This window comes from Lepisma saccharinum, chromosome 15, assembly GCF_977018435.1.
Source record: "Lepisma saccharinum chromosome 15, izLepSacc3.1, whole genome shotgun sequence".
Lineage (NCBI taxonomy): Eukaryota > Metazoa > Arthropoda > Insecta > Zygentoma > Lepismatidae > Lepisma > Lepisma saccharinum.
In genome coordinates, this window is record NC_139243.1 from 74,514,254 (window position 1) to 74,540,451 (window position 26,198).

The window sequence follows — 26,198 nt, forward strand, 5'->3', positions numbered from 1 at the left end:
GTGAAATACGTACTATTAGCGAACATCTCTTTCTTTTACTTCAAATGGTAAAACACAAGGGTAGATTGTGCAGTCTAGCCAATTTGACTATTTGTTACTATTACAACATATTCAAGTAAGAAAATTAACTTTACCTCAAAGCCCGTCTCCCCTCTCTGCTTCTCTTCTGCAGATGACGGGTATTCATTGAGAATGTTTTCTGATTCAAAAGACATGTTATGAAAGTCCTCCAAGATTCTCTGGCTTATCTATGCACGGATAGCACACGAACTTTGGCAAACTGTCATCCTCTGAAACCTAGAATGAAGAAAACTGAAGTCATAAGTAGGGTAGGGCTGGGACATGGGTATTTAGACACTGGGTAGCTAAATGAAATTTGGGTAAATACTGGGTATTTATTAAAACTTTAGTCATCTACCAAGAGCCACCCCGCCATAGCTCAGTTCGTAGAGCATCTGGCTATCACTCGGAAGACCTAGGCTCATTTCACGGCAGATCTGCACAAGGAAATTTTCCAGTCAATTCCCTGTTTCTGCATGGCTCTGAGGATCACCCAGCCTCATATAAATGGGGGCATTCCTAAATGGGTATCTGGGGGCAATGCTGGAGGGAAACTGATCGCCATCACAACTTTGGCCACAATCAAGAATACCTGGAGCTATATACCTCAACATCACCCCATGTGCCTTTCTTTTTATTTTAGTTATGTACCTCAAAGGTAGATATTTATTACAAATTAAATGTTCCCGTATATATTTTGTATTGAGACAAAAATATAAACATTCCTCTTAGCAATTGTTACAGTTGAACATCTTGATTCCCTACCAAACTTGCAAAAATTTGTTGTAAACTGAATTTTTAAATTATACAAAGCTTTGTATATTTCTATTCCTATTATATTTTCGTCATTCCCGTATTATATATTGCATGTCGTCACTTTCCCAGATACATTCACAGCTCTTACTCAGTATGGCCACTACAGGACCATGATAAAATTCAAGTATAATTCCTGGTAAAGTAAATTCAAGGGTATAAGCAGATGTTTTCTCTATTTCAACCTTACATATTACCACCTCTCAATTCCCCAAACAAATATATTAACATTATAAAGGGTCTGTGATTACAATGTATCCACAAAATACTAATTCAATTAAATGGCATACGTACACACACACACACACACAAATCTATCTCTACATAATATTTAATTTCAGGTGTGGAGTGGTTTACATTTGCCATTTCACTAGTTCATGAACGAAATACATATATCTACAAACACAAGTCACAGATGTTAAGGAATACATTAATCTACAAAAAGAATTGTTAATTGTATAAGAATTTCAATTCCAAACTTTAATTGTTTGAAATTAATTTGTTGTACTTCCAGTGGTACTCTAAAAGTTGGTAGTGTGTGCTGCAGGCCAATATTTTAAATAGTTAAAATGACACTTTATTAAATTGTAAGTGAGTGTGGCGTGCACCTAAGACCGATCACAGGTTAATATACAATATTATACTCTTGAAAATAAAAAGATGAAGCATTTTCAAGCTCATAAAAGTTTCAAGCAATGAGGGAGCGTTTTTCTTAAGTGATCAAATTCATCAGTGACATAGTTGAGGTGTTTAAAACTCTTGGACCAACAGAATGAAGACTGTATGATAGAACAGGGTGTAATGCCCTGGACATTACATTGTGATTCTTTGTTATTTAGTTAAAATATAGTATTGGTCGTTTTCAATATGGCAAACATTTATGACGCCATAGAAAACTAGTGTCAGATAGAAAATAAACTAACCTTGATGTGCCAGGACCTGGCAACATTTAAGAAACTAATAGATTTATCAACAAGCAAGAAATACTATAGCAACTAAAAAATATAGTGGAAAAGATGTCTTGAAAAATTGCAATATGTGATTTAAAGTTCATTTAATTGCTGTTAAGTGTGAGTTTCAAAGAATAAATCTTGGGTAACATTATCGTATGAGGGAAACAGATTCCTTCAAATTTACAGAAAAAAGTACTTACGGAAATCATTTTCTTTAGCGTTGTGGAAGTTCCTGAATATAGATTTGATCCATTTTAATGTGAATGCATGTTGTTTTTTAGATGAAGCACATATTTAGGTTGAAATGAGTGCTAATGGAACCTAACCTAACCTCGTCCCCGTGAATGGATAGTGGGGCTATTGTGAACAGAAAGTAAAAAGAAAAAGGTACTTACCGGAAGAGATGCCAGCTGCTGCACCACAAACGTGAACTGCGAATGCAAAGAAGCAATCACCATGCAGATAGGGACGTAAAGTAGAGTCTAGCCGTATGTTAACATCAGTGACGTGCGGTGACCTCGACATTTGGGGTGGCGAAGGTTGGTTGGTGTGGGTCATACCCTCCCCCTACCCACACACAAATCTGAAATTTGGAAGTTTTTGTCCTCTTGAATTTCAGCTGCAGCAAGATCTTTATTAGCATCTGCCTGTCCAAGTGCCTATTGTTTAATTCCAGTTCTTTCATAGCCACTGCATTTTTTTACGTAGTAAGGTAAAGGTAAAGCACAATGCCATGAAGCCACATTTAGGGGATGTGGGGGTGGGGCCCCATGCATTTTCGATCTTCTCTTTTGGAGGTGATGTGCCCAGCACATGCTTCATCTGCCTTTGTCCCCCAAGGTTGCCCCCAGGTACCCATTGGTTTAAGGTTGGGCGAACCCCAGTACCACTTTTTGCAGGGTCAAGGCCAGAAAAACCCAACCTTAGATCACTCACCCTGGAAACCGAACCTGGGTCTCCCACGTGGCAGTCAAATGGGTAACAGTTGTCAATTTCATTTGTTCATTTTTACACAAGAAAGTACTTACCAAAATGAGTTTCTGTAGCATTATCGAAGGTGGTGGAGATGTTTTCTTTCATCGCTGAATCTGTTTTACGGGGAATTCATGTATTTTTGAAGAGAAATATCTCTCAGACACACAATTGGCGTTCCATTTGCTTTCTCGTGAACCGGATGTTCGCACGCTTGATGACATAATCTCCTGTCATTGTTTTCAACCACGCCATTGTGTTACAGGAAAATAATTTAGGGAATTTTTCGATGAATTTAGGGGTGAAATGGGTGCTAATGGAACCTAAGCTAACAGGCCTAACCTAACCTCATGTGAATGGTTCATGGGGCTACCCGTGGATGGTTTTTGTGGCTAACGTCAATGGTTTGTGAGGATAGCGTGAATGGTTTGTGGGGCTACCTGTGGATGGTTTTTGGGGCTAAGGTCAATGGTTTTGGGGCTATCTGTTGGGCATTTTTTGGTTAGTAAAGTTGGAGGTACTAGTTTACTATCCTTTGGACAGATTTCTTCATTTCTACAGAAGAAACTACTTACCGTAATAAGTTCCTGTAGTATTGTCTAACATCTGGAAGGTGTTTTGTGTGATGTGGGAATGTTTCATAGCGGAAATTCAACCATTGACGCATAGCCCCACGAACCATTTCCGGTAAGGTTAGGTTAGGTAGGGTCACAATAGGTTACACTAGTTAAAAATTGGTTTCGAAAAAATATGTGTAGCCCCACACACCATTCTTGCATAGCCCCCACACACCATTCTCGCATAGCCCCACAAACCATTTGCGGAAACGTACGTTCTTCAGTTACAAAAACACTTTTTTTAAAAAAAATGATCAAAAAAAACGTCAATACACATTAAAAAATGATACGCGAAGCAGATAGATAAGTAGAAATGTAAAAAATTGACGAAACTCAGAACTTATAGGTGTCCGAATAATAGTAAACATTTACCCAAGCGGTGTATTGCTGAAGGGAAACAAGGAAGAATATTGGGGCTATCATTGACATTATTTTCCGTCAGAAAAGCAGAGTAGCACCTAAAAGAATGTTTCGCAATGCACAATAGGTAAGTTCCAATGTAAGAAGTGACTAAATAAATGAGTGCGGCGTGTTCGGCCGATAGACAACTGGTAATGTCAAATGCCCTACCGACTAGTGTGAGTGCTCTGCTTTTTTGCTTTTTGTCCCATTTTTGGCTAATTTCCGAAGAAGGGGATGAGTGATGATATAAAATTGATGAATGGACACTCACAAACATTCATGCCCAGCCTGGATTCATAGCATCATAGCACGATGTGCTAATCACTCCGTCACGGAGAATGGTCCTTACCGACTAGACCGCTGTGGTATTTTGCGTGGTTTGATTTCTAATCATACTTCAGAGGTTCCGTGACTACTTACTGCACGTTTTGTGGAGAACAATTTTTCCCTCCCATGCACTTCTATCTGACTGTTTGCGTGTGTGGGATGTGAAGGAGTATTATTTCACTCCTAAATGTTTTTGTTGTTATGTTAGTTAGGTCAGGTTTGGGGCTCTTGGAATTACTAAAATATTCTGAAATCCTTTCATTGTTAGATTAGGTGGATCACCTTTAGGTATTTTAGCAGTAGAATAGTTGGTAACAGTTAGATATAGCGAAAACTCGTTTCTTCAAATTTACAGGAGAAGAGATGGAAAAGTACTTACGGAATTGAGTTCCTGTGGACTTTTGGAAGCTGGGAATAGTTTTTTTTTTCCATTCGTGCAACTTATTCGGCCGGTAAATAATGTAATTTTCGACATTCATGTATCTCCGTGGCACGATAGCTCATGCCACCATTACCGTCGTCTATGTGAATCAAAAGTTCTGTGTGTTCGATTATATAACCCCCTGTCAGTGTAGCAACCATGCGGTAGTTTTACAAGATGATGTGTGAGCGGTTTTTTTTTCCAATTTAATTTTCTATGTTGCCTAACCTAACTGAACCTAACCTAACCTTCTGTGGATAGGTTGTGCGGCATTTATCAGTTCATAAGTTTGGTAACACTGAATATCAGCTGACGATAGACAACGTGAGTCAAGATTTGGCTGCCAATTAGCAACGACCAATAAATACTTACAATGTTAAAAATAACGCTTTTTTCATTGAAAAAAAGTAATCCTAAGTTGAAAAGTGTTCCGTATGCATATGAGGTAAGCACAAATGAAATTAATTTGAAAATGAAGGAGTTAAACGTGTTTTCGCTATATCTAACTGGTACCGAATAATTAATGCCCCTAAATGCTTTAAACACCTGATCACTTCTTGATCTGGCTTTGAGCACAAATCTTCCTTCAAGCCTCGCATAATAATTTGCAAATAATTGATGAAAGTTCAGCAGGGGGAAAGAGAAACTACATTCCATCTTACTATTTCACAAATTCGGTATTACGTCCAAAACAGGTATAGCTAGGATGACTCCCAAAAATCCCATTCCTGTCTACATTTAGTGTAATTTTACATGTAATTATATAGTGTACTTTGATACCTCTGATGCAGAAATGGAACCTGTATTAACCATGTAAACAAAAAAAAACTAAAAGTTTCACTACTCACCTGGTTGCAAATTGACTGCACGTATATGTACAAAAATTGGATAGCATATGAAACACTGTTGGTACACATGAGAATGAATTTGTACAGCTTTTCCAATATATTCTATCACAGTAGTTCCCCAAGTGTGTGTCGTGGTGGGGTAGGCCACCATGGATAGCTTACAGGGGTGTCACGAAATGTTCCAATATTTTCACTGAAATGACACTTCCAGATATGTGCTTATTTAGTACTTTTGGTACCTGTTCGACCTCTGACGAACACCTCTCACTCGTTTATTTTGTCATTTTTAACATACCTACTTATCTATTCTGCATTGCGGAACATTCTTTAAGGTGGAATTATGCTTTTTTCATGAAAATAATGTCACTTTTTCACATTATGAGTAATTATTGTTCTTCCTTTTTTAGCTTGCGTAACACACAATATGGCGTGCACAGCTGTGGCGTTCTGGATCATCACGTGTCATGACTGTTGATTTGCAGCATTTCCAACCATCTTAACCAAAAAATACCTACTATTACGCTTTATCGTTTTACATGTTTCGATGATTTATTGCACGGGTAGCCCCACATACCATTCACGGATAGCACCATGCACGGTAAGGTTAGGTTACGTTAGGAAATCATAGTTAAAATGGGGGGTCGTAATAATGTCAGGAGGGACATGTCATCTCCTTGCAAAACCACTGCGTGGTTGGAAACAGTGACAGGGGGTTACATCATCAAATGCATGCAACATCCGATTCAGGTAGAGGAAGCAAATGAAAGGAACGGTAATTGTGTGTTGGAGAGATATTTCTCAGGAAAAAAAAAGAATTTGCGCTCAAACACATTACACGATGAGAGAAAACACCTTCATGAACTTTAACAATGCTACAGAAAGTGATTTCCGTAAGTAGTTTCTTCTGTAAAAATGAAGAAATCTGTTCGGCAGACATCGAACAGTTACTGTACTTTTTACATTTAAAATGTTTGTGAATTTGATATGTGTTCATTTTTTAACATAAGGCAAGCAACATAACTACATTAACTGAGCATAGCAAGTGCTACATAGGCTTACATTCTGACTTGGGTGCTGCAGAAAAATCTTCAAACATAAGGGCCCCATGAAATGAAAAAGTTTGGGAACCTCTTGTTACGTACCTTTCACTAAGTTCAGGAATTTACCCTTCGCTCCGCATGTCGTTGTCACAAGACACTCATCAATTACAAGGCATGGAAAACAAAACTCACTGTTTCATCTTTATACAAGGTTTGGTACTATTATCGTATGAGGGAAACACCTACGAATCATTTTTTTTCGGACTTCTTTACATTGCTAACGTGTTATTTTCGAATGCGGAACATTTCTTAAGGTGAAATAATGCATTTCTAACTAAGATAATATCTATTTCTTCTATTTATGAGTACTTACTGTTACTTGTTGTTTCGAATCTGTAACACATTATGGACGTGATAGCATACTGGTTTAGGGGGTGTTCTGAGAGTGTTTTGTCAATTTATGCAGTGTTGCAACCTCGTTCACCAGAAAATATCATCTTTCGTGCCCGGATTTGAAATTATGCTAATACGTCGCAAACCATTGATGTTAGCCACAAAAACCATTTTCCGTAAGGTTAGGTTAGGTTAGGCAAGCATAGTTAAAAAAAAATACTCGACAGATGGTTCTAGTGAAAACACTGCGAGGCTGAAACACTGGCTATGGGGTTGCATCATCTTAACACACGGAACACTGCACTCTCATGCAGAAAGCAAATGGCGGGAGCAGAAACAGCGTGTCGGACAGAGATTTTCGCAGAAAACCTTACTACGTAAAAAAATGCAGTGGCTATGAAAGAACTGGAATTAAACAATAGGCACTTGGACAGGCAGATGCTAATAAAGATCTTGCTGCAGCTAAAATTCAAGAGGACAAAAACTTCCAAATTTCAGATTTGTGTGTGTTGGGGGGGGGGGGGTTAGGAACCACACCAACCAACCTTCGCCACCCCAAATGTCGAGGTCACCGCACGTCACTGATGTTAACATACGGCTAGACTCTACTTTACGTCCCTATCTGCATGGTGATTGCTTCTTTGCATTCGCGGTTCACGTTTGTGGTGCAGCAGCTGGCATCTCTTCCGGTAAGTACCTTTTTCTTTTTACACTTTCTGTTCACAATAGCCCCACTATCCATTCACGGGGACGAGGTATGCCTACGAGGTTAGGTTAGGTTCCATTAGCACTCATTTCACCCTAAATATGTGCTTCATCTAAAAAACAACATGCATTCACATTAAAATGGATCAAATCTATATTAAGGAACTTCCACAACGCTAAAGAAAATGATTTCCGTAAGTACTTTTTTCTGTAAATTTGAAGGAATCTGTTTCCCTCATACGATAATGTTACCATAAAAAATTCCTCAGTACGTTCAATTATGCATATTCGGACAACATCGGTTTTTCTCAATTTACTCCACCAGGAAATTTTTCCTCGCTTTGGGATTTACGTTGTTGAATGCCTTATAAAATAAGCTTTCCAACGATGTATGACACGTATTCCTTAGGAAAAAAACGTACACTAGAGTCTTACCTAACAGACCTAAATCGCAATCGAACCATCAAAAAATTGCATTCGTAGCATGATCAAATCGCAATAAAACAAAAGGAACTTGAGCCCCATTGGTTTTAGGCTCCGCTCTCTTCCAGCTTGAATTCAATGCTAATTTCACCCCTCTAAAGATCACACACAGATGAAAAGTTCTGCATAAACCCCTCGCACTGATACGCACTGGAATTACATTACACCTAAAGTATACACCACTGAAGGTACTAACGTCTATGGTACTAACTTTCTTACACGGGAACGAAGTAAACAGCCTGACACAACTCCATGTGTTCGAGGTAGACAAGAAGAAAGATGAAGAAACAAAACACTAACCAAAGCGCCAATATGGCTGCAGTGATGCAGATCAACATTAGAAAAGTCCTTCTCATGTTCTTCCTCTTTTGCCCCACAACGCCTTTGCAAGTTTATATTGGATGTAGGAACGTGATAATTTAAAATTCAAGTGGTGTTTTCTGAGAGGGCAACATTATTACGGGGTAATAAGCCTTGTTTACCCACCTGTTAAAAATAAATTGTGCCCCCTCGCTGGAAAAAATCTCTGGACACCCCCTTGCCCCTCCAGTGCGTAAGCCAAGCCCCCCCCCCCCCCCGCCTCCGAGAACGTTGTTCATCCGCTGCTATCATATCATATCATTAGATCATCGGATTTAGTAGCAGATCTTCTGCAGGGCGATTCACGAAAATATCTACAAAATCGACTCCAAAACGAAGTAGTAGTTTTTAATAGTAAAAGATGTAGTAAAGTACGATATGCCATCTGGTGGGATTTTCAAGAAGTACTCTAAGTAGGATACGTTGTGTTGAAGTCGTTTAAAGGATGGGGAATATGCGAGAGAGTTAGGTGTACTGTTCAGGTTTCTTTTTGCTCTAAATCGTCTTATGGGTCAGAACAAATTAAAAGTTGTCAAGTGTTTCCACCCCGTGGAATCAACAAAATGAAATTTGTTAATAAATCAGGGAAAATGTAATTGACAGAAGATTGGTATGGGGGATATAACACTGTAATTCGGCAAGGAAATTACGAAGAATGCACGAGTCTGCTTTCTTTATTTTTCGAGAGATAAATATATATTACCATCAAAGTAAAATTTTTAGTACTTTATAAATAAAGCATTTTTTCTTTTTTTTTCGAAAAAATCATGAAGCGTCTTACCCAATGCGTCCATGTATTACCGGTATTTCGTATGTGTGAAGTTTGGAACAGGTGCAAGTCGATTAAGAGAGAAGATGAAAATAGTTTGAGAATGAATTAATGTCAAATGTAACCAGAAAAAAAGTGGACATGCTAATGTTACTGTTTCATTCAGTACGATGTCTTTTTTCAGTGAGTATAGCCTGGTCATGAAATCGTGAATATTTTTATTAAACCAGCCTTTCTCTTTCCAGAAAGAACTGCAACGACATGTTCGCAATTTTCTCCTGTCCCAGCTTTTCAAGTACAGGTCAATTTCAATTCCTTTATTTTCAAATAATTTCCGAGAACCCCAGTTACAACATGACGTGCAGATGATACAGCACTGCTTTGGACAACCAGTGCGTATTCATAGTTTCGTCTGCATTTTCCGTGTTATTTTTGCCTATCATCAGGGACGTAGCTAGGTTGATCAGTTCGGGGGGGCCCAAAATTTAAGTTTTTTTTTTTCTATCAAACCATTAAAAACTAACAAACTATTAATATATCATATAGGCCTACATAAGTATATGTACAGTATCTGTGTATATATATATATATATATATATATATATATATATATATATATATATAAATCTTGTTGGAAGAGAACATTATTTTCTCCTGTAGCCCCCAAAAATTTACGGATATAGACTCGCGAAATCCACGGCCATTATTCGGGAATCTAAATGCAGAATGAACTTATTAAGTTAATGGCATCTAGACAGTCTTTAAAATTGCATGTATTATCTCTTATGTTAGATTTTTGAGACATCAAGAACAATGTCATTAGTCCTTACTCCTTAGAGTTGTTAATTTGCTCGAAGAAAATTGAGAAGTACAGAAAACTCTCTTCCGTGGGTTTAGATATAAAAGGGTGCTGGTATCAGGTGTACGTACAAGTATGACAACGGTGCGAAAATGAAATGTTTGTGTAATGAGTTCAAGATAGGCATCCCATCTATATTGTTTATACCAGAATCGAATCCGGCGGCCTTTAGTGCAAGGCGACACCCTTAACCACTATTCTATGGGACATGCACGAGTCTTTTGTGGCGTCGTACTGTTCACATTGGAGAATGATGACGATATATATGAAATTTTATGCACACATCTAGTTTCTTAAAAGTAATCTTCTTTGCGCGTGCAAAACTGAATATATGATGGCAATAGAAACAACAAAATTCTCGCGCTCTCAAATTATTGCGCTCTAGTCTTTCAAGCTTCGATCCCTGGTAGGAAATCCAAAATTTCTGTGATGGCCTAACATGGTGAGGACAATTGAGAAGCTACTTGAAATCAATATGTAAGCGAATTCCACTCTCAAAACTAGATGGGACTCGATGTGATGACCACGAGTCACCGAATGGAAAAACACTTCGGAGCAGGGACGTCGTTAGGGGGGGGCACGCGGGGGCACTGGCCCCAGCAAACGTCCACATGGCCCCGGGAAACTGTTCTGTATTTGCTGGAAATTTTATTTTGTTTGATAACGAATATTGCAAAATAATTCTTCAGTAAATTTTGCTTGCAGTTTGAAACACTTCTTCAATTTTCAGTAGCACGAACCCCAAGCAAGGCATTTCTTTCTTATTTCCCTGTTTCTTGCTTGTTGAACACAAACAGACGTATTGGGAGGGGATGCAGTTAATGGTTTTGTGGTCCGCCTCGGTCAGGGAAGTCTGAGACCTATTGAAAATGCACTTTTCCTCTCTGCTGCACACCAGATCCAGGATCCCCCAAAACCCGCACTTTCTCTTCATCTGGCTCCATTTTAGGTGTGAATGAATTACATAACGGTTCTTCTCACATGCACTCATCCCTCCTGCTAATGACCTGCCCTGAAAGGAGGAAAAGGCCACTTTATGAAAATTTGGAGAAACATTGAAGCTGTCGGTTCATCTATTGATTTGGTGGACCGTTCATATCTGTTAGTTTGAAGTAGGATTTGTTGTCCGAACCGTGGTAAACTTCTGTAAACGCGAGAAGATAGCATCCCAAAGGGTTTCTGATCTAGTTTTCCTACATCGCGAGTAAAATGTTGTGCGAGAAGATAGCATCACGAAGGGTTTCTGATCTGGTTTTCCTACATCGCGAGTAAAATGTCGAATGAGAAGCTGCCAGATTGTCCTCCTCTGGAAACAATGGATCAAGATCGACTGATCGACCAAATATCCAACATATTGGCATTCAAAAAGAGAGTCTGACTACCACACAAGATCCTGGGTTCGACTCCCAGGGTGGTTGATCTCATGTATAATGAAGAATAAACCACGTTTGAATTAAGGAAGGTATGTAGCAATTGTTTTTACAGCAGTCTGCATGCTCTATAAGTGTCATGTTATAAAATTTGTATATCATTCTCACTTTCTGTGATTTTTCTTCATTTAGCCTCCACCTGCAAATGCGGAAGCTGCTGCTGCTTAGGTGGCTAGGTTGGCTAGACATACAAATATAATTAATCCCTAGTCATACAGTGAATAATACTTATAATATAATCATGAGTTATGGAGAATCAAATTACTTATCAAGCATTTTCTGTTTCTATTTGTTGTGCAGTGGTTAACAAGGTGCATTACGATGCCAGGGCTCCTGGGTTCGAATCCTGGACTGCGCGTGTGTGTTCTTTATGATGGTCCTCTCATCATTTTCACATCACTCATTAAGTAAAATAAACCAAATCAATCATTTATATATTTCTACATTACGCCGCTTTTCTACCTCTTGGGTTAAAGGCGACGATGTGGATGAATGATGAGCCGAAGGAATGGCGATGGGACAGACATGATACAACCATACCTGTCAAATGTCCGAACCTTGGACCTCTGGTTTTGTAGCGTGTTATACTCTTAGGAAGAAAAACTGTAAAAGTGGGGTGAAAAGATGCAAAGTTGTATGATGCATAAAAAGCCATGTTTAGTTCTTCTTAAACCTTCCAATTATCGAGTTCGTGTTTTAAGTCCACCTTATGCACAGTAAGGCTAATTGGGGATCCGAACCACTATCTGCCTCCACTGGGTATCGAACCCGGGACCCCTTGATTGCAAGGCAGTGACGCTAGCACTGCGCCATCGATGAGGCCGATAAAAGCTTACAATTAGTCAAGGCTTGCGAAGAGTTCTTTCATTTGGTTGCGCGTGGTCATCACATCGAGTCCGATAGTTTTGAGAGCAGAATTTGCTTCCATATCGCTTTCAAGTATTATACTTCCCAAATTGTCCTCACGATGTTGGAACAGCACAGAAATTTTGGAACTTATACAAGCAGGCACATACACAGGGAAGGGGCTCGAAGGCTGCAGTCCTTTCCCGAAATCCTACAAATATCTGATTTTAATAATGTGTAGTAGTAATTAAATTTACTTCATTAACAGGATTAAACATCTTGTATATGGTAAGTTGCAATATACCAAGAAATTCATCTTCAGCGCATTTACTCCTTCCCCCAACCTTTTCTCTTTAGATGGTGGCTGCCGATAAGGAATAATCCCCTTCCGAAATCATATTCTGGCTACCGGCCTGACCACCAGCGATCTGACCTTGAACCTTTCGATTGATTGATTAATTGAACTGGTGTTTTAGGTCCACTTTATGCACAGTAAGGCTAATCGGGACTGGACATACAGTTTAAAGGGAGATCCGAACAACTATGTGCCTCCGTCGGGAATCGAACCCGGGCAGGTTGTTGAACCTGCCGAACCAAAGACGAGAGCGTAATGATTTGAGCATGTGGGAACTTTGTTTTATCCAGTGCCATCATGTATTCAGTTTTCCACACACAAATAAGATTAATTTTAAGAAATTAGACGTGTGCGTATCATTTCTTATCGTCATCACTTTGCAAGTGAACAATCAAATGCCATAGAAGACTCGGGCCCGCCCTTGAACTAAGAGATATTGGATTCGATTCCGGTATGAACTGTATACATGAGATGCCTAGCCTGAACTCATTACGCACACATTTCATGTTTGCACTGTTGCCAATACTTGTAAACCTGGTTCCAGCACTTTATATCTAAAACAATGGAAAAGAGTTTTATCTACTTCTGAATTTTTTTTCCAGCAAATTTACAAATCTAAAGACTAATAACATTGTTCTTGGTGTATAAGCCATTAAGCTAATGAGTTCATTCTGCATTTATTTTCCCGAATAATGGGTGTGTATTTCACGAGAGTATATCCGTAGACTGTTGGGGCCTACAGAAGAAAATGATGTTCCTTTCCAATTTATTGATTGATTGAGTTGGTGTTTTAAGTCCACTTTATACACAGTAAGGCTAATGCCACCGAGGAGGCCCTTGATCCTTTTCTTTCCAAGATTATATATATATATATATATATATATATATATATATATATATATATATATATATATATACACACACACATGCATATATAATGTATGTATACAGCATAAACCTATATGGTGTATAAATAGTTTGTTAATTCATAATAGTTTGATAGAAAAAATCTAACGTTTGGGCCCCCCCAAACTGATCAACCTAGCTACGTCCCTGCTTCGGAGGCTTTGTCCTTCAAAATTAATTTTACTGAATAACTGTACTTTTCTTTATAGAACCTAAACATGGCTTTTTTGCACAGTACAATGTTGTTTTCTTTCACCCTACTGTTATAGTTTTTAATTCCAAGGATTCCACTCCCGAAGCATGAGCATGACGCACTACGAAAAAAGAGGTTCAAGGTTCGGACCTTGGACAGGTGTGGTTGCATCATCTCTCGCATCGCTATTCCTTCGGATCATCATTCAGTCTCATCGTCGCATTTAACACAAGAGGTAGAAAGCGGCGTAAAATAACGAAATAGAAATTATTGATTGACTTGGTTCATTTTACTTCACTTTTCTGACACTTTTTGGCTAATCGTCAAGATGAGAATGAGTTAAGATTAACTTGATGAAACGACAATCACAAAGAAGACACATTCTCAGGTCGGGATTCGAACACGGGACATTCTGCTTCGTAGCATAACGTGCTAACCACTCCACCACGGAGTTGTCGGCCCAAACAGAAATGAAAATTAGAAAATGCCGTCTTGAATTTGCAGGAACCGAGTTCACCAGCAAGGGCAAATGATTTTCCCTCCCACTAGGATAGGCAAATAACTGAAAATGCTTGATAAGTAATTTGACTCTCCGTATTTCATGATATTATTATGTAAGCAACTATTATTCGCTATATATCTTTGGATTAATTTTATTTGTATGTCTAGTCAACTTTCCCACCTAAGCAGCAGCCACAGCGTCTGCATTTGCGGGTGGAGGCCAGGGTTGTTGAAGGTCCAGGAATTTTAAATAAATTCAATTCCCATCCAGGAGAGAAAATCAGCAAGCGTAAATGGGTTCTCGACCGTAATAAACCTTTTCATTTGTAAAGTTTTCAATTCGGTCAAGGAATATTCTTCCCAGATGAATTTCAATTCGGTCCAGGAACCTTATTTGTTGATAAATTTAAATACGGTCAACGAACATATTTTTCCGCATCAGTTTAAATAGGGTCAAAGTTCCGTATTGAAATGAAACAATTCGCAACTTGGTACGAATTTAGATTGTGCGAGAGAATAGGTTCCGGTCCTATAATGGGATTAGAATGTATGCGTTTCCTAATCTTGAACAATCCCAGGGTTGTTAATGGTCCAGGTATTGTAAATAAATTCATTTCACATCCGGGAGAGAAAATCAGCAAGTGTAAATGGGTTCTAGGCCTCAATTCGGTCCAGGAACCTTTTTTCCGTATAAATTTAAATACGGCGCAGGAACCTTGTTTTGCTGCTGAATTTAAACACTGTCCAAGAACCTTTTTTCCAGGATCAATTAAAATTCGGTGCAGGATTTTTTTCCGGATCAATTATATATGATCCAGTAATTTTTTAATGGAACAATACACTACTAGGACCGAATTTAAATTGTGAGTAGTATAAAATACAATAGGATGAGTGCACTTATAGCGTAGAAAAGAAGAGGTTATTTGATTGAACAATCCGATTTGCCTACACTTAAAACAATGCCAAGAGGGGCTTATACCCTAATTCTTCAAGTGTGATATGCTCTTAATTTTATGAATTCTGAATTCTAGTGTAGAAAAGAAGAGGTCATATGCCCCGATTTGCCTACACTTAAAACTAATCCAAGTTCTCATAAGATTTTATTGTTTACAGTGTGTTTTTCTGTCAAAATCCCAGGAATCTTGAATTCCAGTGTAGAAATGGTGAGCCCCCCCCTCTTAGATTGATTCTGCCATGTGTATATTGATATAAAGCTCATAGCTCCTGGGTTCTGAGACACAGTAGAGTGTGGTGCATAGCCCCATGGTTTTTATTGCCTTGTAATCAAGAGGCTTCTGGGTTTGAGTCCTGATAAAATGTGAAGCCTCCCCTGATTGCAAAGTGTTAATATTGTTGCTTTGTAAACAAGAGGCTCGGGTTTGAGTCTTGATAAAATATGAGATTGAAATACATGTGGCAAAATAATATCTCCACACGTGAGATTTTGAGAATAATTACTGCTAGTTGATATACAACTGATAGCTCCCAGATCTGAAACCTGGTAAAGTGTGTTGTACAACAGCATAAAAGAAGAAAATTATTTTATATTGGGGATCACCAGAGCCTAGTTATTGCTGTTGTCTGAGTATAAAAGCACCAGCTCAGCCACTAACTGCTGTTATAATTGTTTTGGCATAGTTCTGTTTTTTGGACCCAGAAATTTTATATAAATAAACAATAAAAATGCCAAAACAAAAATATTGCAATCAATGCAATAAAAATATATCTAGTTCTAATTGGTCTAGACACCGGCATATTTGTGACCCTAAGAAATGCAGAAAGGCCACAAAAATGTGTCCAAGATGCCATAAAATATTAAGCAAGGCTTATTACAAATGGCATAAGTGTAATTCTTATGTACAGTCATCAACATTGCCCTCACAACCATCTACATCTGGTCTGAAAAGAAAGCATGAAGCACCTGTTAATGCTAGAGCGGCAAAGCAGCCACGCTATGAACCCATCCATAGCAGTTTTAATGGCCAATTAAGGGATTACCGGTTTGTATCAGAGCCAAGATGTGGTATTAAGAATTTTTTGAACAGTATAAATCCAGATGTGCAGGCAATTCTAAATGCACAAAATGGCTCTTATAAGCTGTCCCTCAAATTGTTTACACAATATAAGAAGCCAAATGGCACAAAATTTACACAGCCCCACATAACAGAAACTGTACCGGTATATTCAAATGCAAATTCAGACAAAATAATAAGCAGTTTGATAGAACAATTGAATATTAAACACTCTGAATTTGCTGGAAAAGAGTCTGGATGGAGCCTATGCGGATCTCCACACAAGCTCTATGTTAATATTTCTGAATTCAACCCATTACAAGGATCTACATATTTGCCATTACCTGCCAATATTAAAAACAAACAAGCCGTGGTTAATATAAAAAATAATGATGAGAAATGCTTTTTGTGGTGTATTTTAGCTGCTTTGTATCCAGTTTCAAGGAATCCTGAGAGAATAACTTATTATAAACAACATGAACATGATTTTGATGAAGCAATGGAGGGTCTAGAATATCCAATGTCTGTTCAGAATATTGATAAATTTGAAAAAAAGGCCAGGGATATTAATGGTAAACAATTATCTATTAATGTATTTACTTGTTCTACTGGCCGTGGCAATTGCTTGATAGCACCTCTCAGAATCAGTACATTTGATGATGATTCTGCTGTTCCGATTGATTTGCTCTTAATTGAAGGGGGTGCCACATATCATTACACTCTGATACACAGTCTTGAAGCTTTAGTCAGAAAACAATTAGACAAATCTAAGACAATATTCAAGTTGTGCCGAAGATGTTTAACTGTATTTGATGGTCAAAAAATAGTGAATAGGGCTCGGGAAGTGAATGCAGAAATTGCTAAAAACAAGTTAATTGAACATTTAAAATACTGTGGCAATCATAAACCTGTTCATATGGTGATGCCAATGCCAAGTGAAAATGCCAAATTCAAAAAATTTGAAGCCTTGTTGGAACACCCAGCATATATAGTCTGTGATTTTGAATCAAACCTCAAACCTCTTGCATTCTGTAGCCCAGATCCTGATGAAACTTCAATTACAACATACCAGTTACATGAACCTTCTAGTTTTTGTTATGTGGTTGTACAGGATGGGGTTGTTAGTAAAGAAGATTTATACATGGGAGCAGATGCCATCAAAGAATTTGCACATAGAATAGAAAATGAGTGCCATAACATAGCATCTAATGTCTTATTAAAATCAAAACCCATGTTGCCTTTAACAGAGAAACAGATTGAAGATTTCAACAATGCAGAAAAATGCCCGGTATGTGATTCTGAATTTTCAGATGCAAATATCAAGGTTCATCACCATTCTCATACAGATGGTAAATTCTTAATGGCCCTGTGTAATAGCTGCAATATTAAGATCCAGAGACCAAAATTTATCCCTATATTTTGCCATGGTGCATCCAATTATGATTTTCATCATTTGATCAGGTACGAGGGGTTTGACAAGCAGAATTTAAATATTTTAGCTGAAAATAATGAAAAATATATTGCCATTAGCAAAATAATTAAAGTTAATGGTGTTTCTATTCACTTAAGATTTCTTGATTCATACAGAATTCTGTCTGCTAGCCTGGCTACACTGGCCACTCAATTATCTGATGATCAATTCAAAATCACATGTGCTTTGTTTCCAAATCAGGACCTGAAATTAATTAGGCGGAAGGGTGTATATCCATATGATTATGTTACAGATTTTTCTAAATTTGATGAGTGTGCTCTGCCACCACAACAAGAGTTTTACAGCAAAATCAGAGGATCTGGAATCACTGATGAAGATTATCACCATGCCCAATTGATGTGGAACAATTTAAAATGCCAGACATTTGGTGATTATCACAAGGCTTATTTAAAACTTGATGTGACCCTCTTAGCTGATATATTGCAGGCATTCAGAAAATCTTCCATGCAAAATTATAAGCTGGATCCAATGTATTTTTACAGTGCTCCGGGCCTAGCATGGTCTGCAATGTTTTTGAACACTAAAATGCAATTGGATCTGATCCAGGATCAAGATATGTATCTGTTTATGGAACAATGTATAAGAGGGGGCATGGTGCAATGTTCTCAGAGATATGCCAGAGCAAATAACAAATATATTCCTGATTATGATCCAGTATTGCCATCAAATTATATACTGTATGTAGATGCAAACAGCCTCTATGGTTATGCTATGATGGAAAAACTGCCGTATGCAGGGCTTGAGTGGGTTGAAGATTTCAATATTGAAGATCTTAAGGATTTTGATGACAGTAACTATGGCCTGTTCTTAGAGGTTGATCTGACAATTCCAGATAATTTACACAACACATTTTCTGATCTGCCCCCAATTCCTGAGGTTAAGTGCTCACCTGGCTCTAAACAGAAGAAATTGATGATGACTCTGGAGCCAAAACAGGGTTATGTCATATATTACAAAAACCTCCAGTTCCTGATGAATCATGGTGTTCAAGTGAGCAAAGTTGGCAAAGTTTTGAGGTTCAGGCACTCAAGATGGTTGAAATCATATATTGTTACAAATACAGAGCTTCGAACATCTGCAATGAGCCAATTTGATAAGGCCTTGTTTAAATTGATGGTCAATTCTGTGTATGGCAAAACCATTGAAAATGTCAGAAAACATACCGATGTTAAAATAATTACTGACCCCAGCCTGAGCAAAAAATTGATTGCAAAGCCTAATTTCAATTATAGAAGAATTTATGATGAAAATATGGCACTTTTTAATATGAAAAAAACAAAGATTAAGTTTGATAAGCCTATTTATGTAGGGGCTGTGATATTGGAATTGGCCAAATTACACATGTTAAAATTGTTTTATAATGTGTTGAAGCCTTTTTATAAGGATCGTGTAAAATTGATGTACATGGACACTGATAGTTTTGTTCTTGATATTCAAACAGAAGATGTTTATCAAGATATGTCCCAGCCTGCATTGCTTGAATATTTTGATACCAGTGAACATACAAAGATTCAACCCTAAAACAAAAAGGTGCCTGGCAAGTTAAAAGATGATACACTTGGTGATGTTATTGTGGCATTTGCTGGGTTAAGGGCCAAGATGTACAGTTTTGAAACATGTAGTGGTGTTGTTGCAAAAAAAGCCAAGGGCATTGGCAGAGTGACTGTGGACAAAGAGCTTGAATTTGAAGATTACAAAAATTGCCTCAAATCATGTAGCACAATCAGAACATCAGAAAATAGAATTCAGAGTGTGGATCACTTATTGACTACAAATGTTGTAAGAAAAGTGGCTCTGGACCCACATGATGATAAGAGATGTATTTTGTCATGTGGCATACATACTCTACCATGGGGTCATTGTGATTTGAAAAGTGGGAATCAATGCCCAATTACAGAGCATGATTTGAAATAAATAAACATGCCTATGAACTTATTTGGGTTCAAAAAACAGGCTATTATGGAGCTGCCAACACCACAACCCTCTTCTGATATGATATCTAAACTGAGTGCTTTGTTAATTATTCATCTGAACAGCATACTTACAGATGTTGATGATAAAACAGGTAAAACATTGTACATATTTAACAATAATTTAAATTATTACCAATTACCTGTAGGTGGTCAATTGCAATTTATTACAACCCCTGAGGGTGATGTTAAAATTTCAGTAGGGAGAAATATTTACAGAATTAAGCACTCAAACATGATTTCTTTCACTGTTCATACTGTTTCTGCTGGTGACTGCTTATATATTGAGGTCCCTGGATCCTATGACAAGCTTATACCTTTTTTTATAGAATTAAGAATTAGATATTCAATAATAAATAACCACTAAAACAAAAATGCCTAATGATATATTTGGCCATACAAGACATGAAGATCACAGTGATGAGATTCTGATGCTTGATGTCAGAGTCAAGAAATTAAGAAGTGATTTACAAACTTTACAAACCACACTCAATGCCAGTCTTCAACTAGAAATTACAAATTTGCAATCACAATGCATGGACCCTCTTCTTAAAATTGATTCTGAACTCAAATTATTGCTTCAGAAATATACTGATTTGGCCACTTTAGATAATTTTCAAAGTTTAGAAGAAGCTGTAGCAGCTCTTCAAGCCAAATTTAAGAGCCAGGCCACCAACTCTGAGCAATTGAAACAACAATTGGAAGAGCAAATAAATAATGTCCAGGCACAGCTCCAAACAATTGTCAAAAGCATAAAATCACAAGAAGATTTTGATCTAGTGATTTCCACTCTAAAGGAACAGATTCAATCATTACAGATACCTAATCTGGACCCTCTGAACAATGCCATAGCCGAGGTTAAAGAAAAAATTGAGACACTTGAAAATTTTATGAACAACTTGCCATCTTCTGATGCTTTGAGTGCAATAACTTGGAGTGTTGCAAACATTAAGCTGCAACTTGAAACATATGAAGATTTTGGAAAAATTCAAAGTACCATAACCCATCTTGAGGGTGCAATAGCAGCAGTGCAAAGTGATTTGACAAATGTACACGAATCTCACCTGCCCGGTATTGTAGATACCCTTGTTAGTGTCCAGCAACAGATCACAAAACTTGAAAACCTCAACACTGAATCTGAGCTATCTCATTTTCATTACTTGAACGATGATATCCAAACAAAACTTGAAACTTTACAACAATCAACACCCACTCAGGCAGATATAGCCCTGCTTCAAGATGCTATGCGTGGTGTGGTTGATGCTTCTGAATTAAATGATGTGAAATTGGCACTTGAATCTTTGCAAAATACTGTGTCAAATCTGCCTACATCACAGGAACTTAAAAATATTAAGAGAGCTGTGAATCGCATATTGAAATCAGAAGATATCAAGAATATCCAGACAGAGATCAAACAACTCACTCAGACAGTGGCCACTCTACCAACTAATCAACATATTAATGAACTGCATGCCCTGTTTGAGGATAGCAGAAGACAGGTCCATGATCTTACTGCTCAAAATTCAAAATTGGCAGTTATTGAAAATTTGCAACAAATTGTAGCTAATATCAAGCAACAGCTAGGGACCATGGAATCCAATCAAGCAAATGCTTTGTCTGTTTTTGCCACCCAGCTTCAAGAGATTGTGCAACAATACAAGAAACTTGTTGTGGACATAAAAATCAAGCCAGGCCATGATGATGTTGTTAGGACCATCAATGAGCATCTTGAATCTGTAACAAGCAGATTGCTTACAGCAGAAAAAGAAATAACCGGCATAATCGAGAATCCAAAACATACAGTAATTCTTGAATTGTACAGCATCCCCAACAAAGAATATGATTCACCATTTACACCAGGTGGCAAAATGTATATGCTGTCCCCTGCACAATTTTATTACCAGTTTTTTGTTGGGGGCACACTGAGACCAATCAAGATCAAATATTGGCTTCAACCACAGGCACACCACCACCCTACCTTATCAATAACAAATGCTGATAACAAAGCAAAAATCACCAGTGTACAGTTAGAGGATTTTACAGACCCCAATACATTAGAAACAGCCTATGCTGAAGATGATGGCTCTCTGGAATTTCATATACAAATAGGGGACAAATTATATTTAGAAAATCCTGTAGTATCAGCTGCTGAACACCCTATAGTTGCAATATTCTTGTTTTCATATTATGTCTAGACAAATTATTGTTGATGAATTACACAGACAAGTCAGACATAATTATAAGATACTGCCAGTAGTTACAAAAGGCATAGATGATTTATGGCAGAGCGACTTGATTGAGATGGCAAGTGGACAGCTGAAAAACTTAGACAAAATCAACAAGGGCTACAAGTATCTACTCACTGTAATAGACACATTTTCAAAATTTGCCTGGGCTGTGCCACTCAAATCCAAGACTGGAAAATGTGTTACAGAAGCCTTCAGGACAATCATCAATCAGAGTGGAGAGATCACCGCGCTATTTGCAAACAGATAATGGCAAAGAATTTTATAATTCTGTGTTCCAACAATTTATTAGAAGCCAGTCAATAAAACATTATTCGAGTTACAGTGATCTCAAGGCCTCAATTGTAGAGAGATTCAACAAAACCCTAAAAAATCTTATGTATAAACAATCTACACTTCAAGGTAATTATAAATAGCTTAATATTCTTAAAGAACTTCTACATAAATATAACAACTCGGTTCATTCCACAATCAACATGAAACCCTCTGAAGTAACTTCATCTGATGAGCAAAAATTGATCAGGACTGTTTATTATCCTAGATACCAGCCAACAACAAGAAAGGCCAAATACAAGGTGGTTGATCAAGTATGAATCAGCAAATATCAGCACTTATTCAAAAGAGGCTTTACCAGAAACTGGAGCACTGAATTATTTACAGTGGTTCAAGTTAAACCTGGGACCCTTAACACATATATAATAAAAGATCACCGAGGAGAAATTCTCAAAGGCAGATTCTATGAAGAAGAACTCAGCAAAACTAAACAGCCTGACACATATCTCATAGAAAAAATCATCCGCAGAAAAGGCAACAAGTTATTTGTCAAATGGCTAGGACTTCCAGAACACAGCTGGATCGATGCAGACAAAGTGATAATATAAGCACCTGGGATGTTATAAAGAGGCTGCCAGAACCTGAACAGCAGATTAAGAGAAATGGCAAGTTGCTGCCTGAAAATATTAGATGTCTTATTGTTGGGCCATCGGCTTGTGGCAAAACTACACTAATGATTGATAATTTTTTATTGGTACCCAACTGGTTAGACTGGAAAAACAGGCACTTGTATGTTTTCTCTAAGAGCTTGGAACAACTAAAATATCAGCAGCTGATGAAGCTATATGATGGATTGGATATAGCCACTTTTGAACCAGATGTTAAGCCACTTCATGAATGTCTCGATAATTCTGTTGTTGTGTTTGATGACATTATACTGGATAATCAAAACAAGGTTAGAAATTTCTTTACACAGGGCCGACACAGAAACATTGATTGCTTCTACCTGGCACAGACTTTTTCTAAAATTCCGAAGCAGCTGATCCGAGACAACAGCAATTTTATATGTGTGTTTCATCAAGATCATACCAACCTCAAACACATACATGATGAATATGTAGGTGGGGACTTGAGCTACAATGATTTTTCTAAGTTTTGCAGTAGGTGCTGGAACCAGGACAGTTATGGGTTTGTCACAATTGATATGACAAGAAAACCCAATAGTGGAAAATACAGAAATAAAATCAACAATTTTCTAGACATTGAAACATATATAAATAACCATGAAAAGGCCAATCATTGATGATCTTAAATTAAGAGATTATCTTGTAAAAAGATTTAAGGGATGGAAATCAGAGAACCGAGGAATTTATGAACAACACAAACAAACAGAACAGCCTATTATTGATGCTATTAGTGAATTAGGTAAAAATATCAAAACTGTTACAGAGCAAAATCAAAATTTGATCACAGAGCTTGTACCTGTAGCTGCAAGGAACATATTAGATTATCCAATCACCCCACTTTCCAGTATTCATACACCTAGTCCTATTGCTCCTCGAAGAATTGAAGCTACTCTGGATCCTATTGAATTGGGTCTTCTTGCTCAAAAATATTTAAGCACACCTAAAGACAACAAAGATGAGGTCTTTGGCTTATATGGTGACACAGAGCGTGATGGTAGCATCATACATAGAATTGGCAATTTCAGAGTAACATTTATGGGAGATGATATAATTGTATATTCAGAATCTCATCTTGGACAAAGAGGTGCTTTTGTTAAGTATCTCGGAACACCTGGATTGTGGGAATTGATGACTAGGAAGAGGCCTGGCAGCTATACAGATCAAGATTATGAGCACTACAAAGAAATATTAATAAAATCAGATGCTCTATACCAGAACAATGATCCCACACAAAAAAGAGTCAAGTCTAGCAGTGGAGCAAAATACAACAATTTAATCAAGCCCATATGGTCACAAATTAAGACAGGCAGTGGAATCAAACAATACAACACCCTGCCTAAAGAATTTGTCTGGGTTGATGATGTCAGGAAACTTGTAGATAGGTTATTGGTGATAGCTGGGGAGGAAAATGCTGGCAACCACAATTTTTACAATGAAAAGGTTGGAATTATGGACATGATAAGCACAAAATTGTCTAATTTTATAGTGAATGACACTAAGGGGATTGGATATCTTATAAAAATTATTAATACTCTACCACCTAAATTTTGGAATATTTCTGAGGGTCGGGGGTTGGTTAATGACATTATAAACAAGCTGCCATTTGAACTACACATTCCAGGCTATCAGTATTGTGGTCCCGGTACAAATTGGATCATACATTAAACAGAGGTGATCCTGGTGTTAATCCCCTAGATGCTGCTTGTAGAGACCATGACATAGCATACAACACACATTCTGGTCTTGACAAGAGACATGTTGCAGACAAGAAATTAGAAGAGGCTGCATTTGGTAGATTTGTAAGCAAAGATGCTTCTTTGAGTGAGAGAATAGCAGCATTGGGGACCACCATAGCTATGAACACCAAGCAAAAACTGGGGTGGGGGCTGTGAATATGTATATAATAAACCTACAATGAAGGCCAAGGGTGTTATGTATCAAATACCTTATGCAGGTCTTAAATCTCTTAAAACTATTGATAGTCTTTTAACCAAAAAGCAGCGCAAGAAAAAAAATTCTTGTATTGCCAAGGGCCATGGTATGAAATTGTTGCTTAGTACCCCCCAATTAAAAAAATTACAACAATCCAGGAAAAAATCACATGTGGGGGGTTTCATATTTACTATCCCGGCCATCTTAGCTGCTCTCGGGGCTGTGGGGAGCTTGGCTGGGGGATCAGCTGCCATAGCAAAAACAGTAATAGATGCCAAGAAAAATAGGGCAGAATTAGATGAATTGAAGCGCCATAACCTGGCCATGGAGAAACAAGGCAAAGGTGTTAAGAGAGCCATGAATAAGTTTAAAAAAAACAAGAGCTGCTTACAAACCAAGATATTGAAGCTTTAATCAAGCCACTGGGCATCAAAAATTTTAGAGGTGTGTATATGTCTGATTCTTTACCAGAACAACCACTCAACAAAGAGTGTGGCATTGTTAATTTGGATAAGTACAAAAATCAGGGCACTCACTGGATTTGTTATCTTAAATATTTAAACAATGAGGCATTTGTGTTTGATTCATTTGGAGGTGTTCCACCTGAAAATTTAGTAAAATATTTAAAATCAACTAATCTTTATTACAATAATGCCCGTGTTCAAAACTTCAAAGATGTTAATTGTGGACATTTGTGTTTATCTGTTCTTAGATATATGTCTCAAATAAATAATCCATCAATTGAAAATTTTCAAAAGGCCTTGTGGTATTTAAAACATCATGGGGGTATTCCATCTCACCAGCCAAAATTCAATATTGAAACTCAAATTACATGATGATATAGTGTATCCCAAAACAATAGCTCTCAGAGCATTTTATGGCATGTACTTGATCCCTAATATTACACACCACAACAACACAATTGCAGTAGGGGATCAAAAAATTGTCATCACTCCAGGGCAGTATAATCTGTCCACTCTAAATGCTCAATTACCCAGAGGTATAGTATTAACTCAAAATTCTGTCACTCACAGAGTAGAGATTGTATCTGCTACAGAAACAGTGGATCTGGGTACTATAGGAGAGCTGTTAGGCTTTGAGAACAACACAAAACTTGAACCGGCCATCAAACACACTGCTATTAATATACCTAAATTCTTAGCCATAGAGACTCTGAATATTCACTGTAATGTGGCCGAGGGTATGATCACCAAATCAAATAGCATAGGCACTCACAAACAAACTGGCATCATTGCAACATTCAAACCTAATTCTGAATTTATGGAGCCAATTATCTACACTCCATCCCCAACATTATATTTTCCTGTGTGCCA

The 26,198-nt window shown here is 37.6% G+C and overlaps 2 protein-coding genes across 2 annotated transcripts in view; both read right to left on the reverse strand.

The window, feature by feature from the left end:
• The window catches only part of LOC145999747 (uncharacterized), a 63,186-nt gene extending 54,881 nt beyond the window's left edge, over window positions 1–8,305 (reverse strand). The window contains exons 1-2 of the mRNA XM_083137033.1: window positions 8,246–8,305; window positions 135–297 (exon numbers count right to left, since the gene is read on the reverse strand). Of these exons, the coding sequence (XP_082993159.1) occupies window positions 135–215 (81 nt within the window). The 5' untranslated portion in view covers window positions 216–297; window positions 8,246–8,305. The remainder of the gene's footprint in view (window positions 1–134; window positions 298–8,245) is intronic.
• LOC145999339 (uncharacterized) overlaps window positions 1–26,198 on the reverse strand; it is a 478,836-nt gene that overhangs the window by 116,728 nt on the left and 335,910 nt on the right. The window lies entirely within an intron of this gene.